The following is an 18,592-nucleotide window of genomic DNA, read 5'->3' as shown; positions in this document are numbered from 1 at the left end:
TGAGCCTGAGGTGGATGGAAAGAGAGAAAAACCTCCCCCTTCCCCCCAAAATCAGGAGCTTGTGATCTGCTTCTCTTCATCCTGCGATAAATGACTGGGGTTCTTATCACTTGGTACACAGATGTGGGTGGAGAAGAGGCTTCCTGTGCAAACACAGTGATCTGTGAATGATCCGAGGTTTACAGTCCGTCCAGGAGTTGCTGATTTAGGATAGGAAATGGGGGCAATAAAAAAAAAAAATTCTGGTAGGGCCAAGCGCAACTCTCGTCATCAGCAGCTCCTTCCTGTTCCCCGTACACAGTTCAGAAGCAGGGCAGTGCTGGGCTGAATGCATGAATTACGTTCTTTACAAAGCCTTGTATTTCGGGAGGGGGGTGTTGGTGACATTTGATCTGCGGCCACCGTTTTCACACGTGCAGGCCACCCCTTTGTAGAGATCGAGCTGGGAACCTGCAGGGGGCCCTTCAGAAAGTTCTGAAAAAGTGTCTCCTCGAGAGTCCCTGCACTTGATACCTTCTGCCTCTGAGCTGGGCTTAGTAGATCTTACAGCCGTGGCTTTTGCCTGGGGCATTACGCTGAGAGCAATGCTTGTTGGGTTTGCTAGGCCTACGTCGGCCTGTGCTTCCCCCTGATTTCCCACGGGTGGCTAAAATGGCACTTTAGACATCCTTTGCCCAGGAAGCCATGATATCTCTACGGGACCAGCTTTTCCCACAAGAACTGGCCCACTGAACAAGATCCTCTCCAGAGGTCCTACTCAGGGTATCCCTGTCTCCTGAGGTTGGGCGGGTGGCTATCAGGGAAAGGGACTTTCCTGTACAGGCATCCAAATTACATTACTCTCTCCCTAGGCATGTTCACCTAGCACCATCATTGTTATATTTTGGGTTCCATTGAAAATCCATCTTGTTCTTCTGTTTCTAATGGTACTTGAGAGACCCTTTTAGTATTCCTCACCCCCCCAACTTATGTTTTATCTACTTGCTTTGTTGCGTTTGTTTTGTGGTTTTGCTGCTGTTTGAGAGAATTGGATAATTAATTGGATTTTATTGCTTTCTCCATTGTTGTAAGCAGAGGTGTAAAATTTCCTGACATTTTTATGTCATGGGGATTAAAAAAAAACCTTTCTTGCCCTGGAAATTTTTAGGAAAGATGGAAATTTTGTCAACATTGAAAAATATTCATCACTTATTTTTAGGGCTGTAACTTTGTTACTTTAGCAACATAAAATGTATTATGTATAACTTGGTTTTCTCATTAAATTATCATTAAAACTAAAAACATCTAAAAGCAAACTCAGTACATTTGTAATTATTGTTTGAATATACTTTTACATTTAATGTACCAAAAGTGATCATTTTATGAGCAAACCAAGTTATACATAATACATTTTAGATCCACACTTTATGTCTGACCAGAGGCAACTTCAGCCCCGCAAATGTTTCTGGGTTTTTTCCAGTCCTTCACATCTCTGGTTGTGAGCTCCCTTGAAGCTATTTGGGCCAAAAGGCAAAATACAGATAGGTTTTGCTAATGTAGTTGAATGCTCCCAGGAAATCCTCCTCCCCAAGAGACTTTGCTAATCCCGCTATCGACATGGCTTCCTTTATCTCAGGTTGCTGGGATTAATAACTTTGGCCTGATCTCTCTCTCTCCCTCTCTCCCAGCTGGCGACGGAATGGCGGTCAAAGCAGAGGAGCAGCGCCCATGCCCGGAAGAAGCGGCGCGGCCCAGGGAGCCCATGTTCCAGGGTGATGCCCCAGCAGCCGCGGTGGAAGCCTACGTGGGCCAGTGTGGCTCGGCCCCGCAGCCCTTGAGCCCGGCCAGGAGCAGACCGGGTAAACCCCTTGAGCTAGACAGTGAATTGCAAGGCCTCTTTGCCCCGCAGGGGCCCGCCGACCGGCCGCACGGCTGCAGCGAATGCGGCAAGATGTTTGGGGTCAAGAAGAGCCTCAAGGTCCACCAGCGGAGCCACCATGGCCAGGAGCGCCCCTACGAGTGCGCCGAGTGCCGCAAGAGCTTCAACTGCCACTCGGGGCTGGTGCGGCACCAGATGACCCACCGGGGCGAGCGGCCCTACAAGTGCGAGGAGTGCGGCAAGTGCTACAGCCGCAAGGAGCACCTGCAGAACCACCAGCGCCTGCACACGGGCGAGAGGCCCTTCCAGTGCCCCGTCTGCGGCAAGCGCTTCATCCGCAAGCAGAACCTGCTCAAGCACCAGCGGATCCACACGGGGGAGCGGCCCTACCAGTGTGCGGAGTGTGGGCGGAGCTTCCGCTACAAGGAGTCCCTCAAGGACCACTTGAGGACTCACAGCGCGGAGCCGCCCGCGCAGCGGCTCCTGCCCTCCTTGGGCGGGGACGCGCTCTCTTAATGCCACGCAGCCCAGTTCCCTGTCTCCGTTCAACTCCTCCTCCCGGCCCCCTCCCCCTGCCAAGTCCAGTGCCTGACATGGGGGACAGCCACTACAAAAACAGCTGGATGCAGAGGGGGAGGCGGTGTTAAATCAGGCTGCGACTTGAGCAGAATGCCATTCTTAAGGGTTAGGCCAGTCACACTGTACCAAATATATACCGACAGGGCGGGTTGCCCTCCCTTTGGTCTTCGTGGCCTGGGCAAAACGAAACCCACCAACCGGAGACTGGAGAGGTTGCGGGTGCTCGCTAGCGTAAGCTGAGATCGCTAGACTTTTGATGAATGTTGAGGATCTCACGATTTGGCTTAACAGTGTTTCTAGCCCTCTTAGGGGTTTGTGAAAGCATGGCGGCAGCCGCGTGTGCTCTAAAGGCTCAGAAACCAAACTCCAAAACCCACCCGCTCACCCCACATTTATAAAGTGATACTTTTTATTCTGGCAGCTTCAGAAGGAATACATCACTGTTTGGGCAGGATGTACCTTGATAGTCCTGGAGCAACATTCCTCAGGACGGACCTTTGCTCAAAATGGCTTCTTTTTTGCTACATGTACAAGTTAGAACATTGCATCTCCCTCCTCCCTTCCCTGAGTAACCAGTGTGTGTTCCTCGCCTCACACTCCACAGGACTGGTTTGAGCCATTGGCTTCTTGCTTTCTCTTCTTTTCCCACAGTGCCTGCTTCCATTCCTGGCCTCCAAACTGTTTCACTGCAAGCACCTTCTCCTGATGTCACTCACCCCACCTAATCCCTGCATTTCTCTATCTGTTGCCAATATATTTATTCATTCTTGACGCCTCCCTCCTCCCACAATGCTGCGATTATTTTAAAATTCCTTTTATCTCATCAAGATGCAGTCCAGCTCTGTTTTTTTAAAAAAATAAAATGGAAAAAAACACAAATTATTTCCAGGTGTAGTTTTGTATCAAAGGTGCAATGCAAATAAAGACAAACAAAATGAGAAGGAAAAGCGTGCAGGTTGTATTTGTAATAAATTGGTTTTGGAGCACATTTTGATGTTAAAAGGCCCACGGAGTTCCATGGCAGTACATCTACAGGAATGCGCAACCAGGTTTCCCATATCTGAGCACGCGCGTGTGTGTGTTTTAGATGTACACCTATGATAATCCCTTTTTAAATGTACACCTAAAAATGTAACATGTGAAAGTGATAAACAAATGTTTGAAAAGATGTGAATCAAACAGCTAAGACTCATCAGAAAACTGGGATTGGCTGTTGGCCTTTGCTGAGTGTGCGTGTGCTGTAGCAGACCTGGATCTGTGCATGATGTATGAAATGGCCCTCGCAACCCTCGGTCCACAGCACCACCCTGGTTGCAGTGGGGCCAGTCAGTCTTTGGTAGCTTGGGGCAATCAGTGTGGGAAGGGTGAATGCAAAGGCAATGTTGCCCCTGATTTCAGTAGGGGATAGGTGACCTATTCCCTGTAAGGCTGCTGAATTGTATGCCAAAAGGTAACGCAACCTCTGTGTGAAGGAAACAGAGGCTGCGATTCTATGCCCGCTTACCTGGGAGTAAGCCATATTGAACTCAGTGGGACTTACTTGTTAGTAGAGATTTATGGGATTTCACTGGGAGCTCCTTTTGGCAAAATAAACGGCAACTCTTCTCGCTGCAACTTTTGGACTTCTGCAATGTTTGGGGGGGCAGGTTGTTGGGTGTTAAAGGGAAAACCATGAGAAAGGGTTGGGTAGTTGCACTGAATACCAGGGGAAAGCAACTGGGGCAGTGGAGTCGGGGGAAGTTCTGATAGCACGCAAATCTCAATCTTTTTCTGTTTCTTCGTTGCTTAGCTGTCCCTACCCCTCCCAAGCAGGCTGCTGGAAAACCCTCTTCCCTGGCTACTGGAAAAAATGCTGCCCAGTCCTCTGGTTTCTGAGCCTTTAGAAGAGCAACCCCTTCCCTGTGTTTTTAGTCTTGTCTCAGCCACCAAGAGGACTAGGGACTTGCTTTCAAAAGGAATTGAGATCCTCAAGGCTCCATCTATGGCAGCAGGTTCCAGATTTGGTGACGCAAAGAATACGCTCAACCCTGCCAATGATAGCATCCAGGTTAGCATTGCACCCACCATGTATGCAGAGTCTGAGAGGTACACTCTTTGTGCCTGCTTTGGTTGGCCCCACATACCTAATCTTGCTACTTTGATCTGACTAGCTGGCTCCCCATATGTGATGTGTCCAAGCGGCACAAGTGCGTTCTGAGATTGGGACATATATGTCCCAGTTGGGGCATACATGATGACACTTGAACCATCTGGCTGCATCTCAGCTGATGGGCCATTTTATTTTTATCTTTACTGAAGGGATTTATACCCTGCAGCAGGTTCCCAGAGCAGCTTACAAAAACTTAAAAATTGGAATATAACAAACATTAAACATCTTTACCCTAAAATCTGAGCCATTTGTGAACCGCACTTCATGTGCTCCGCTGAGATGGGGGTAACTAGGAAATGGCTGGTGCATATTTCACACCCTGTGAGTTAATATCTCAGAGCTTTTTCAAACTGGTGTTCGTGCACTGAAAGTTACATTTTTTATATAGTCTCATTGATTTCACATGCCTAAATCTCTCCCAGTTAAAACAGTCGATATTAACCATGCAACTGGATACATGTCTACTCAAAAGTAAGCCCCACTGAATTCAATGGGACTTATTCCCAGTTAAGTGTGCATAAGATTGCACCCTAACAGTGCCATGCTATGCATATCTAACTCAAAAGCATAAGTCCCAGTGTGTTCAATGGGGCTTACTTATGGGTAAGTGTATATGGGGTTGCAGCCTAATAGTGTTCAACTTGGGATGGAGCATGATTTTGGAACCAGTGTTGGCTCCTGTCTCCATTTCATCTTCAGCACTGATATGCATGAGCCATAAGCTTCCACCCAGTGAGCACTGGCCCAGAATAATCTTCATTGATTTCTTAAAGGCCAATGCCAAACCATAACAAGGTGCCTTCCACCACCAGTGTATGCATGTCTGTGTGCAGATCAGCCTTCCCCAACCTGGCACCCTCTAGATGTGTTGGACTACACCCCCAGTGCTGGAGATGATGGGGTTTGTAGTTAACACATCTAGAGGGCACCAGGTTGGGGAAGGCTGGTGTAGATACATATGGCTGTCATATGGCTGTAGATACATATGGCTGTCATCCTATACTCACCGGGGAGTAAGCTTCATTAAACTCAATGGGACTTACTTTGGAATGGACATGTATAGGGTAGGAAAGTAATTCAGTTACGTTTTCTGTATCATCCTATCCTGTAGTTTCAGGTTGAGTAGCAACCATTTTTAAGTGCAATAATGAAAACATGTATTGGTTTTTTCTTTTAAAATATATAGGCCCTGCATAACGGCTCACAAGAGCTCTTTGAGCAGTTTGCCATATAGAATACAAAGCATATAATCAAGTATCTTTTAAAAATTAGGGGACCAACAGAGAACATTACAACAATAAAATCCGCCTGCAGAAAGTCCCAGTAAAACCACAGTAAGATCTCAAAAATCGGACTGAAAAGAAAAATGCCCAGTGTTTGCGGGAGCAGAATAAACTTCACTGACCTGCAGGCCAGCACCAAATGCCCCCCCTGCCAAGGGACTTCCAGAAGGATGACACTACCACCAAAAAGGCCCTGCATCTCTTGCCAAACATCAGAGAATACTTGCCTTTGAATCAGTTGTATTAGGAATACCCCCACACATGCACACACCAAAGAGACAACCAGGTTTAAAATATCAAACATGCTGCATAATCCCATGCATGTCTACTCAAAAGTGAGTCCCGTTGAGTTTAATGGCTAGGTAAGTAGGTATAGGATTTCGGCCTTAGTTATCCTCAGGCTAAAACCTTATTTTTTAAGTTACATTTTAAAGCATTGCATGGAATTTCTAGAAAATGCTGAGCCTTGGACTTTGGCCTAAACTCCAGAGGGAACACAACCTACTGAGAGAGGATTTCTCCATGTCCTGGCTGTGCTTCTTTGATGTGTGGAGGGTGATGACCAGAAGATCCATCCGTTCAACAGCGGAACAACCTACTGACCCAGCTCCTGTACAACTCCTATTTGCTCCAGTGGGGCTATAAGAGTCGTATTAGTATTTAGTGCATTGTGCGTCAAATCCACTGCAGGAGGGACCTCTTCAAAAGTGACTCTTTGAGGCAAGCAGGGTAAAAACCAGAAGCTTAGAACATTTCTGCAAGGCCAATGGCTGAAGGAGTTTCCTGGATCCGGCCTACAGACCTACTTGAAAGCTTGTGCCAAGTCCGAATGACAAGGAATTGGTTTAAGTGGTCGCTTCTATAAAATATTGACTTGTTTATAATGGACAACTATTTTCCCCTGGATAAAATGCTCATCTTGGACTCAGCTTCTGCCTCCCCACAGATTTTTGAAATGTGCCTATCTGCCTTTTTCAGCACACGTTTTGAGATGTGAGGTGTGCCTTGTCAGGAAGACAATTTCCACCTGACTGTTCACATGTAACAAAAACCCATGGCTTAATTAAGCCATGGGTTGTTGACTTAACTTACAATACGGCAACCAGACGATCAAACACATCATGGATTGTTTTTCCAATTTGTGGGTTGTTTTGTTCAGCCCCCTTGCTGGCTCCCAGCCCATATCCTGGGAGACTTTGCAACACGAAAGAGCCACCGATGTAGCCTGACAAAACAAGTCACACACAACCCATGATTCTGGGTTCGGACATAACAGCCCATGGCTTGAACAACTCACAGTTGACACCCCAACAATCTGAGGGTTGTTCATGGTTAACAAGCCACAGTTAACCCATAGTCCCGCATTCGGATGTAACGACAGTCGTCAGTTCAATGAATTAAGCCATGGGTTGTCATTACATGCAAACAGGATCCTTGACTATAGTGTGATGGAATCCATTGGGAAGTTTTGTGCTTGCACAGTTCCCAGTCACTTGGGTGGGGCTTGGACCACAGAACTTCCCAGTGGGTTATGTCCAATGGAAATTCAGAGTCTGTATGCCTCTGTGGGGAGCATGAGTGGGAGGCTGCTATTGTGCTCATGTCCTTGTGGGTTTCCCATTGGAGCATCTGGTTGGCCACAGTGGGAACAGAATGCTGAACTACATAGCAGTGGTTTAGTGGTAAATTTTGAAGTGCAGACATTGTGACGGTTCCTGTAGCCATGTCTCCAAGGAAAGTCAAAACATTCAGGCAGTGATATTGAGCCATATCACAAAACCAGTTTTTCCTCTCCACTAGGAGCAGGTCTTTTGTAAAGCTAATGGGTCCTCATTGCCCATTTAAGCCACCCCAAAATACTTTGTCTTACAACGGGGAACAATATATTGGTGCTGGGGAAACTCACTGCCCCTCCAGCTGCTGTGAGGGTTGCAGCTAAACTCAGACGTCTGAAAGAGTGTGGCAGATAATGACCTGATTCACACAACTTGACAAGCCAGAGTATGGGTTGAGTGTGGGTTGTTGCTGAATCATGGGTTGTTGTGTTTCAACCCAGCTGTCCTAACAAACTACGGTTTGTTAGCCACGGACAACACACAGTTTACAACCCAACAACAAGCCATGGGTTCTCTTTGTGGGTTGTTAATGATTAACAAACCATGGTATGTTAGTACGGCTGAGTTCATACAACACAACAACCCATGATTCTCCAATAACCCACAGTTCAATGACAACCCACACTCAACTGTACTCTGGATTGTCATGTTGTGTGAGCCAATAGTCAGCGTCCCTACTAACAAAAAAATGCTGCGTCCCTGTAAGCTCTGGCTCCACTGCACCCCTGTTAGGGAGGGCTTTGGTCTGATACAGTTCTTCTTATGTTCTTAAACAGAGGGTCTCACCACAGGTAGGCACATTCCACAGAAACACTCCCCACAAGAAAACGATACGCAATTATGTAGTTGCAGTACTAGGCCCAATTGAATGGAGTTGACTTCAGTCAAGCCATCCCCCCGCTGATTTCTGGTGACTAGGGATCTCCTGCAGGTGAGCGGGCAGGTTGGATTTACAAAACCTTATTCTTTTAGGTAGGTGTGTGTCGAAGAATATCTGTGAACATTGTTTCTGGTAGCAAGAGTGAATATGACTGAAGATTAGAGTGTTAGTCACGGAGCTGCAGAAATACTGAAAGTTCACAGAAGTGAGAGGCACTTTGTGTAGAAGATGCACATATTTGTTTTAAAGACCAGCCATCCCGGGCATATGAATGATGTTTCTGATGTTCTTTCCCCTGAATAGACGATGCTGTTTCCAAGCTGCCCTACACACTGCCCTGGATAGAGAGCCAAGAAGAGTTGTCTGCAGTTGGTCAAGAAGTCTCCATGAAGAATGAAATCCCTCTAGGATCCAGAAGAGGTCAGTGAGACTCGGGGCTTAAAAAGAATGGGTACAGTCAGGTGTAGAATGCCAGCATAAGGTTACGCAGGAATACGGAAGAATCACCATGAGCCAGGAATGTTGGACCTCTGTCAGCCTGAGGGCTGAATTCCATTTCGGAGAACCACAACACTCCTGCCATTAGCTGTAAGCCCTTATCTGGCAACTACATTTTAACAGGCCATACATATATTGATTCAAACCAGAGGCCCAGTGAGGAGAATCTTGGAATGACTCTGCTTCTGCCAAAGGCCCAAATGACTGTTCCTCACAAGGGTATATCCTAAGAGTCGAAAGAGGTGAAGCCACTCCCCACAGAGCTGATGAGAAACATGGAAGTTGTGGGGGAGTGCTTAACATGTTCGCTACCACCCATTGTTGTTGTTGTTGTTGTTCAGTCGTTCAGTCGTGTCCGACTCTTCGTGACCCCATGGACCATAGCACGCCAGGCCTTCCTGTCCTGCGCTCTCTCCCGGAGCGTGCTCAAGTTCATATTCATTGCATCCGTGATGCTATCTAGCCATCTCATCCTCTGCCGTCCCCTTCTCCTTTTGCCTTCAGTCTTTCCCAGCATCAGGGTCTTTTCCAGGGAGTTTTCTCTTCGCATTAGGTGGCCAAAATATTGGAGCTTCAGCTTCATTATCTGTCCTTCCAATGAGCACTCAGGGTTGATTTCCTTGAGGATGGACTGATTTGACCTCCTTGCAGTCCAGGGGACTCGTAAGAGTCTTCTCCAGCACCACAGTTCGAAAGCATCAATTCTTCGGCGCTCAGCCTTCCTTATAGTCCAGCTCTCACAGCCATACATTACTACTGGGAAAACCATAGCTTTGATTAGACGGACCTTTGTTGGCAAGGTGATGTCTCTGCTTCTTACTATGCTGTCTAGGTTTGCCATAGCTTTCCTCCCAAGGAGCAAGCGTCTTTGAATTTCATGGCTACAGTCACCGTCTGCGGTGATCTTGGAGCCCAAGAAAGTAAAATCTGTCACTGCTTCCATTTCTTCCCCTTCTATATGCCAGGAAGTGATAGGGCCAGATGCCATGATCTTAGTTTTTTTAATGTTGAGTTTCAAACCAGCTTTTGCACTCTCCTCTTTCACCCTCAGCAAGAGGCTCTTGAGATCCTCTTCGCTTTCTGCCATTAGGGTGGTATCGTCTGCATATCGGAGGTTGTTGATAATTCTCCCGGCAATCTTAATTCCGACCTCTGATTCATCCAACCCGGCATTTCTCATGATGTACTCTGCATATAAGTTAAATAAGCAGGGTGACAATATGCAGCCTTGTCGTACTCCTTTCCCAATTTTGAACCAATCGGTTGTTCCATGTCTGGTTCTTACTGTTGCTTCTTGACCCTCGTACAGGTTTCTCAGGAGACAGGTAAGGTGGTCTGGTACTCCCATCACTTTAAGAATTTGCCACAGTTTGTTGTGATCCACACAATCAAAGGCTTTAGCGTAGTCAATGAAGCAGAAATAGACATTTTTCTGGAATTCTCTTGCTTCCTCCATGATGCAGCGAATGTTGGCGATTTGATCTCTAGTTCCTCTGCCTCTTCGAAACCCAGCTTGTACTTCCGGTAGTTCTCGGTTCGCATACTGCTGAAGCCTAGCTTGTAGGATTTTGAGCATCACCTTGCTGGCATGTGAAATGAGCGCAATTGTGCGGTAGTTTGAACACTCTTTGGCGTTGCCCTTCTTTGGAATTGGAATGTAAACTGACCTTTTCCAGTCTTGTGGCCACTGTTGAGTGTTCCAGATTTGTTGGCATATTGAATGCAGCACTTTAACAGCATCATCTTTTAGGATTTTAAATAGCTCAGCTGGAATACTGTCATCTCCGCTAGCTTTGTTGTTACTAATGCTTCCTAAGGCCCACTTGACTTCACTCTCGAGGATGTCCGGCTCAAGTTCAGTGACCGCACTATCATGGCTATCAGGGACATTCAGATCTTTCCTGTATAGTTCTTCTGTGTATTCTTGCCACCTCTTCTTAATCTCATCTGCTTCTGTTAGGTCCCTGCCTTCTTTGTCCTTTATCATGCCCGTCTTTGCACAAAACGTTCCCTTGAGATCTCCAATTTTCTTGAAGAGATCTCTAGTCTTTCCCATTCTGTTGTTTTCCTCCATTTCTTTGCATTGTTCATTTAAGAAGGCCTTCTTGTCTCTCCTTGCTATTCTCTGGAACTCTGCATTCAGTTGGGTATATCTTCCCCTTTCTCCCTTGCTTTTCGCTTCCCTTCTTTCCTCAGCTATACCACCCATTCCGCCACCTCAAATTGTCCCCTGTGGTGTTTCCCATCCATGTTTGTCCTCACATACATCTGAGAGAAAAACCACTTGAGGGCACGGTTGAAATGGGAAATTGGGGGCAGGAAAGGGTTAAACACCACCAAGAAAGCTTACTACATTTGGAGCTATTTAGCGTAGGAAAAGGGCTAGTAAAGGGGCACATGATAGAGGTGAATTAATTTAGTTAGGCTGGAGCATCTCCCCTGTGAGAGAAGTTTACAACAGCTGGGATTGTTTAGCCTGGGAAAAAAGGAGGGTAAGGGGAGACATGATAGAGGTGTACAAAATTATGCATGGTGTGAAGAATGTGGATAGGGAGACATGTTTCTCCCTCTCTCAAAATACTAAAACCCAACAGGGCCATCTCAAGAAGCTGATTGGTGGGAGATTCAGGACAGATCAAAGGAAGCATTTATTCACACAGCACATAGTTAAACTATGGAATTCACTACCACAAGATGTAGATATGGCCACCAATTTGGATGGCTTTAAAAGGGGGTCAGACAAATTCCTGGAGAAGGCTATCAATGGCTGCTAGTCCTGATGACTATATGCTACCTCCAGTACCAGAGGCAGTGAGCCTGTGTACACCAGTTGCTGGGGAACATGGGTGGGAGGGTGCTGTTGCACTCATGCCCTGCTTGTGGGTTCCTGGTCAACAGCTGGTTGGCCACTGTGTGAACAGAATGCTGGACTAGATGGACCCTTGGTGTGATCCAGCATGGCTCTTATATTCTTATTTTAGGCCACCTTTAAGGTTGTTGAGAAAGTGGGTCAGGATTAGTTTTTCTCCCTCATATAATACTAGAAGCCAATGAGGTCATCCCATGAAGCTGAATAGTCAAGAGATTCTGGACAGATAAAAGGAAGGATTTCTTCCCACAGTAAGTACATAAACAATGGAATTTGCTACCACAAGATGTAGTGATGGCCACCAACTTGGAAGGCTTTAAAAGGGAATTAGACAAATTCATGGAGGATAAGCGAACAATGGCTCCTAGTCCCAATGGCTATATATTAGAAATTGCTGGGATCATGGGGTGAGATATAGATTGCTACTCAAAACCCAAATGCAATGTTTAGAACACATTTATTTAGACTAACTATAGGTGATTCCAATCCATTCACTTTCCACATTCCCTCAAATAGTGACCACTGTTAGAGCAACATAACTTGGCCGCCAACTCAGGCTGTATACTCAGAAGCAGGCGATGTGCTGTGCACTACCTTTTTCCCTTTGGTGTTCAGTTTTCCCCTCAAAGTTTTGCTGACTTCAGTGTATCCTATATACCTTCGCCCCAAGTCCTTCCACGATGTGAAAAAACATCACCTTTCAACCAGAAGCCTGGCTGTCACTTCACCTGCTAGCAACATTTCTGAATTATATGACCACTGCCTCAGGTTTTGGGATTATTTTATCTTGGACATTCCTCTGTCCAGTGTTATTCCCAAGCTCAGTTAATTAACTGCATCTTGTTCACATTTTACAGTCTGCTGTGCAATTCTGTGTTCAGGTTTGCACGTACATACACCCGTCTTCAGCCTCTTTTGTTCTGGTAACTTTGCACATTTCTTCTGGTGACTTTTCTCCACTCAATCCTCGGGAACCCATTCACTCCACGGGGACTATTATGTGGTTTTACATGACAGATGTATTACCTCCTGTTTTCACAGGCAGCAGGCCTCTCAATATCTGTTACTAGATTGCCTTTTGGTCTGATCCAGTACAGCTCTTCAAAAGTTCTCTGTGCTCCAAGTTTTCCTCTCTCCACACCATGTATACTTTTATACACGTCTGTCATGTCCCCTCTCTTACTCGCTTTTTTCTAAGCTACCCCCCCTCCCACATGTAACCTTTCCTCATGGGGAAGTTGCTCCAGCCTCTTGATCATTTTGTTTTCCCCAGAAAGCTAAATAAAACCCTGTTTTGAATTTAATTTTTCCCCTGAAGAAATGCTCAAAACACTTGGGGTTATTCAGTGACTGTTTGGTCTTACTCTGCTATAGCCTGTGTTCATTGAGCCCTGCTCTCTCATGACATCAAGGCGCCATTCCTGGGCCTTCTACAGAAAGCACGAGCGTGCCTTCAACTTTCCTCGCAGACATTAGTGTTTCCTGACTATCTTTCTTTTGCCAGGAAACCATATTCTGGGCTGGGTCTCATGTTCTTTTTATGAAGCTTATCTCTACACACAGTAGTGCCTGGAATCCTGAAAAGAAGGCACAGACATCTCTGAAATGGCCATTGAACCAGCAAGTGTGCCTTAATGGCTAGTTTGCACTCCATGCCTCCTTTGTCTCCTTTTATTCATAATTCAGAAGAGGAGACTCTGTATAGTCAAAGCTTCTGGCTGACATACCAAGAGCCACTTCACACTTTATCTTGCAGTAACTGAAACTGAGTGTGGTCATATGGTTATGTGAAAGCTACGCCCAAGGTAAACTTAAAGCAACCTTCCCTGACCCAGTGCCCTCCAGCTGTGTTGGACTACAATTCCCATTACCCCCAGCCCGTGTTCAATTCTGGTCTCCGCACCTAAAAAAGGACATTGTGGAGTTGAAAAAAGTGCAGGACAGGGCAACGAAAATGATGAAAGGAATGGAGCAACTCCCCTCTGAGGAAAGGTTACAACATCTGGGACTGGTTAGCTTAGAAAAAGGCAAGTAAGGGGAGGCATTTTTCTCCCCCTCTCATAATACTAGAACCCCATGGGGTCACCCCATGAAGCTGATTGGTGGGAGATTCAGGACAGATAAAAGGAAGGGCTTCTTCACACAGCGCAGAGTGAACGTATGGAATTCACTTCCACAAGATGTAGTGATGGCCCCCAATTTGGATGGCTTTAAAAGGGGGTTAAGCAAATTCCTGGAGGAGAAGACTATCAATGGCTGCTAATCTTGATGGCTTTGTGCTACCTCCAGTACCAGAAGCAGTGAGCCTGTGTACACCAGTTGCTGGGGAACATGGGCAGAGGGTGCTGTTGCACTCAGATGCTGCTTGTGGGTTTCCCATGGGCAGCTGGTTGGCCACTGTGTGAACAGAATTCTGGATGAGACGGGCTCTTGGTCTGATCCAGCACGGCTCTTCTCATATTCCTATGCTGAGGGTCACCAGGTTGGGGAAGGCTGATGGTCCCGGTTCCCCAAATCACCATTTTCTGTTCCTTGGGCTGTCTGTTTCTCTCCCACAGCATTCTCTCTCTCCTCCCCCCCCCCCGCCCCCCATTCTCTCTTACAGGAGATGTTGGGACTACAATTAAGACAGAGCAGCAAGACCTCAATGAAGATCACAGAGAATTGGGACAAATCCTGAGACCTTGTCTGAGAGAATCCAGAGACCAGCCCAGGGCACAGATTGTGCAGGGAAACACACCAGAGGCTCCCTTGCAACCGGGACCCCTGGAGTCCGTGGGGCTGAAACCTACCCTTGTGTGTGATGGACAAACCCATGGGGCCTGCATATCTCAGAAGTGCAGGGAGGGTCACTCTAACCCAGTCACCGAACCTCAACTAACTAGCCAAGAGATGAGGTTCTGCTGCGAGGATGTTACCCTGATGCCCTCTCAAGAGCAGCCCCCCCACTGCTGCAGTGACTGCGGAAAGGCCTTTCAGCGGTGGCAGGATTTGGCCACCCACCGAAGCACCCACAGCCGGGCCAAACAGCACCAGTGCACTCATTGCGGCCAGTGCTTCCTCCACCGCTCCCGGCTGAACTACCACACCCGGATCCACACCGGAGAACGCCCCTATAGCTGCAGTCAGTGCGGGAAGTGCTTTAGCCGGAAGGAGCACCTGCGGACCCACCAGCGTCTGCACACTGGGGAGAAGCCCTACCGCTGCGAGGAGTGTGGGAAAAGCTACAGCCGCAGGGAGCACCTGCAGAGCCACCAGCGGATGCATGCCGGAAGCATGGCTTTCCAAGGGAACACGGCAATCGTGATTAAAGTAGAGGATGAGACTCTCAACAACCATCACGCAGACTTGGAACAAATCTTGGGCCCTCGCCCGAGAGATTCTGGAGAACAGCTCAGGCTGAAGACTCAGCAGGAAAACCTGCTAGGAGATTCTTTGCAGTGGGCGGCGGTGGCGCCTGCAGAAGAGGCGCCCATTCACCAGTGTGACGGAGAGCCCCGTGGGGCCGGCGTACCCCCGCGATGCAGTGAGAACGCCATGAACTCAGTGGCCGAGCAGGAACTGACTACCCAAGGGAGGCCCCTCTGTGAGGAGAAGAGCACCCCGGTGGCTCCCCCAGATCAGCCCTCCCACGTGTGTGATGACTGCGGAGAGGCCTTCCAGAGGTGGCAGGACTTGACGGCTCACCAAAGCAGGCACGGCAGGGTGAAGCAGCACCAGTGCCCCCACTGCGCCCAGCGCTTCCTCCACCGCTCCCGGCTGAACTACCACATCCGGATCCACACCGGAGAGCGCCCCTACCTCTGCACTGTGTGCGGAAAGAACTACAGCCGCAAAGAGCACCTGCAGAATCACCAGCGTCTGCACACAGGGGAGAAGCCCTACCAGTGTGAGGAATGCGGTAAAAACTACAGCCGCAGGGAGCACTTGCAATACCACCAGCGGCTGCACACGGGCGAGAGGCCCTTCCAGTGCCAGGCCTGTGGCAAGCGCTTCATCCGCAAGCAGAACCTGCTGAAGCACCAGCGTGTCCACCTGGGAGAGAGGCACAAAGCGGGCACTGCTTCCACTGCAAGGAGCCCCCCGTGGACCGCCTGAGAACCCTGCATGCAGGCAGAGGCAAGACCTCGCTCCCATCTCCAGTCTTTTGTCACAAAATGGCTGCCACACGCGAGCCATAGTTGAGATCAAAAATGGCTGTCACTCTTCCACTGAGTCACCAGTTGGGTTAGCAAAACTGCCACTGAGTCGAGGCATGTGGCGTTGTCCATGGCTGCCCAGGTTACCAGGGAAGTGACTAAATCTGTGATCTTATCTGTTTTGACTGTAATAATCTTACCCAAACGAATACGTCCTCAGCGGTTGCTGTGTGAATATGCTACCCCACACCAGCTAATGAGCAGTGAGACTATTAATATCTTACTTCGACTGAATGTACTTAAAATGCAACTTATATCAGGCCTGACTGGGTCTATTGGCAGGACGGTGCCCACACGTTGTAGTTCTACTCCCTCCCCACATATTCTACATGCATACGCATGTGTGCAAATCTTCTACATCCCCTACCCAGACCTTCCGCTCTGCTCAGCGCACGTTACTCATCCTCTAAAATACAAAGGCTGGACAGAGAATGGGGATGCATCGGAGACCTTCCATTCACCCCTGTGCTGACTACACGTACCCATCCATGTGCATAAAGATGGGAAAACAAGGCTCTATGCTCGCCATTGGGAACTGAAGTCCAACACACCTGAAGGGCGCCAAGTTGGGGCAGGATATGGGAACTCTGACTTCAGGCAGAAATCAAGTAGCCACAAGAGAACAACTGATGAAATACAATTTGTTCCAGCTATATGGACAACGGTTCCAAAGCGAAAGATAGCAGCTGTTTTCTGGTTCATCTTAGATAACCTCCTTTGTGTTTGGACAGCCAGTTAAGGCTTCTTACCCCACTTGCTAGCATTTCCTTAGTCTTTTATCGCCCTAATGGAGAACTGGAACTAATGCATGAGATACCCTCCACCACTGTAGAGTTCTAATGTCACAAATGGTAGTTGGGCATTAAATCACCACTGGAGGATCTGGGCATCTTAGGGGAAACAGCATTAAAGGCTACAGCAGCCTTCCCCAAACGGATGCCCTCCAGATGTGTTGGACTACCCTTGCTGGCTGGGAATTATGGGACTTGCAGTCCAACACATCTGTTGGGGGGAACTGGTCTACAAAATGGTTCTGGACAGCAAGGGTAGGCAATTTGCGGACTTCCAGATGCATTTGACTATGACTTTAACCAGCCCCAGCAAGCATGGCCAATGGCCAGGAATTATGGGAGTAGTAGTCCAAACCATCGGGAGGATACCAGGTTGCCATAGAGCTCCCTTTTAAAACAGAAATGCACTTCCTGACACGAGAGAGTATGAGCCAAGCTGTACTTCTCTGCATAGAGACAAAGAGAGGAATAGACAGTATATGTGTCACCATGAATAGTACAGCACATTAATGCTGAAATTAGTGCAGGATTAGACTACTGGCTTGAAAATATAACAGCAAGGCAGGATACAAAGTTTTGTTGCCTATAGTGCTGCAGAGCAGTTAACTACCTTCTGTCCCAGGGACAAAAAAAAAATTGCATTTGGATATTGAGCCTTGGTCTTGAAAGTGAGCTTAACCTGTTCAGTCTGGGAGGAAGGGAAGAGGCCAAACGGTAACACTGTCACAGAAAACTTAGGCGTGGGTCATGACTTCAGGCCTGGAGATCCAGCCATCATGGAAGTAACAACACTACTTTCTTTCCCTGGTAAAATCCTTAAACTAAATACGGAAAAGATTGAGGCATTTGGATTCTGAATGGTTACAAAATAATAAATCTCCTGTTAATTGGGCAAAGTATCCTATCTTAAATCTTGGTATGATTGTAGAGAGGTATTTTTCTTCCCTCTTCTCTTCCTCCTCACCTTCCTCTATTGCCACCCCCTCAAAGAACTTATATGACCATCCTGGCTCTCTCCCAGAATCCTCTCTGCAGAGCTGGAAGGCTGGTTTTTGAACCTTGGGTGCCATTTTGGCGCCATAGTCAATGCTGCTGTGCAGATTTAGAGATGCTGCATCTCTAGGGCAGCAGTGAAAAATGTTTTGCCTGCCTTGATCCTTGAGCGCTGGTTTGGATTTGTTCTTTGGGATTCCAGTTTTCTTCATCTCCTCCCCCTACGCCCACACCCTGCCACCTTGCTCAAGCTTTTAAAGATGTAATCCTATGACAGAAAAAAGTCCTTCAGCTCCCAGCATTCCACAGCTAGCCATGCTGGCTGGGGAATGGTGGGAGTTGTAGGACTTTTTTGGGGGGGGTCGTCTAAACACATATAGGATTGTGCCCTAAATGAGTCAGATGGCCATTTGCAGTGGTGCAGCTAGTAATTTTAGATCTTACAAGACCCCCCCCCCTTTGACAGTCATGTATACTTTTACTTCAGTTGTGAAGCATACAACTAACATTCTCCCTCGCCCCCTCACTGCCATTCCATGCTTTACAACGTCTACATTCCGTTTATGTTAAAGGAAAAAGAACACTCAAAACCCAACCCTGCTTGCTAACCATGATAAAAGAAGAAATACTTGGGGCATGTGCAGCTTCCCATTTCAAACTCAACGCATAGCACCAACAACAGGAATAGAGTTCGCTTCTCTGGGGAGAAGTAACGAGTGGGGTACCGCAGGGCTCAGTCCTGGGCCCAGTGCTCTTCAACATTTGTATTAATGACTTGGAGGAGGAGGTGCAGGGAATGCTGATCAAATTTGCAGATGACACAAAATTGGGAGGGATAGCTAATACTCTGGAAGACAGAAACAAAATTCAAAGTGAT

General features: G+C 47.5%; 1 protein-coding gene across 4 annotated transcripts in view; it reads left to right on the top strand.

The window, feature by feature from the left end:
- LOC146345279 (uncharacterized) overlaps positions 1–17,614 on the top strand; it is a 39,274-nt gene extending 21,660 nt beyond the window's left edge. For all 4 annotated transcript variants that reach the window (XM_084859527.1, XM_084859528.1, XM_084859529.1 and 1 more), the window contains 3 exons: positions 1,668–1,838; positions 8,669–8,785; positions 14,338–17,614. In XM_084859527.1, coding sequence (XP_084715653.1) covers positions 1,668–1,838; positions 8,669–8,785; positions 14,338–15,830 — 1,781 coding nt within the window. In that variant the 3' untranslated portion in view covers positions 15,831–17,614. The remainder of the gene's footprint in view (positions 1–1,667; positions 1,839–8,668; positions 8,786–14,337) is intronic.
- The last annotated feature ends 978 nt before the right edge of the window (positions 17,615–18,592 follow it).

The sequence above is a fragment of the Heloderma suspectum genome, chromosome 5 (assembly GCF_057233095.1).
Source record: "Heloderma suspectum isolate Gila_16-S chromosome 5, 16-S_ref, whole genome shotgun sequence".
NCBI lineage: Eukaryota > Metazoa > Chordata > Lepidosauria > Squamata > Helodermatidae > Heloderma > Heloderma suspectum.
This window is presented reverse-complemented; position numbering and strand designations above follow the sequence as displayed.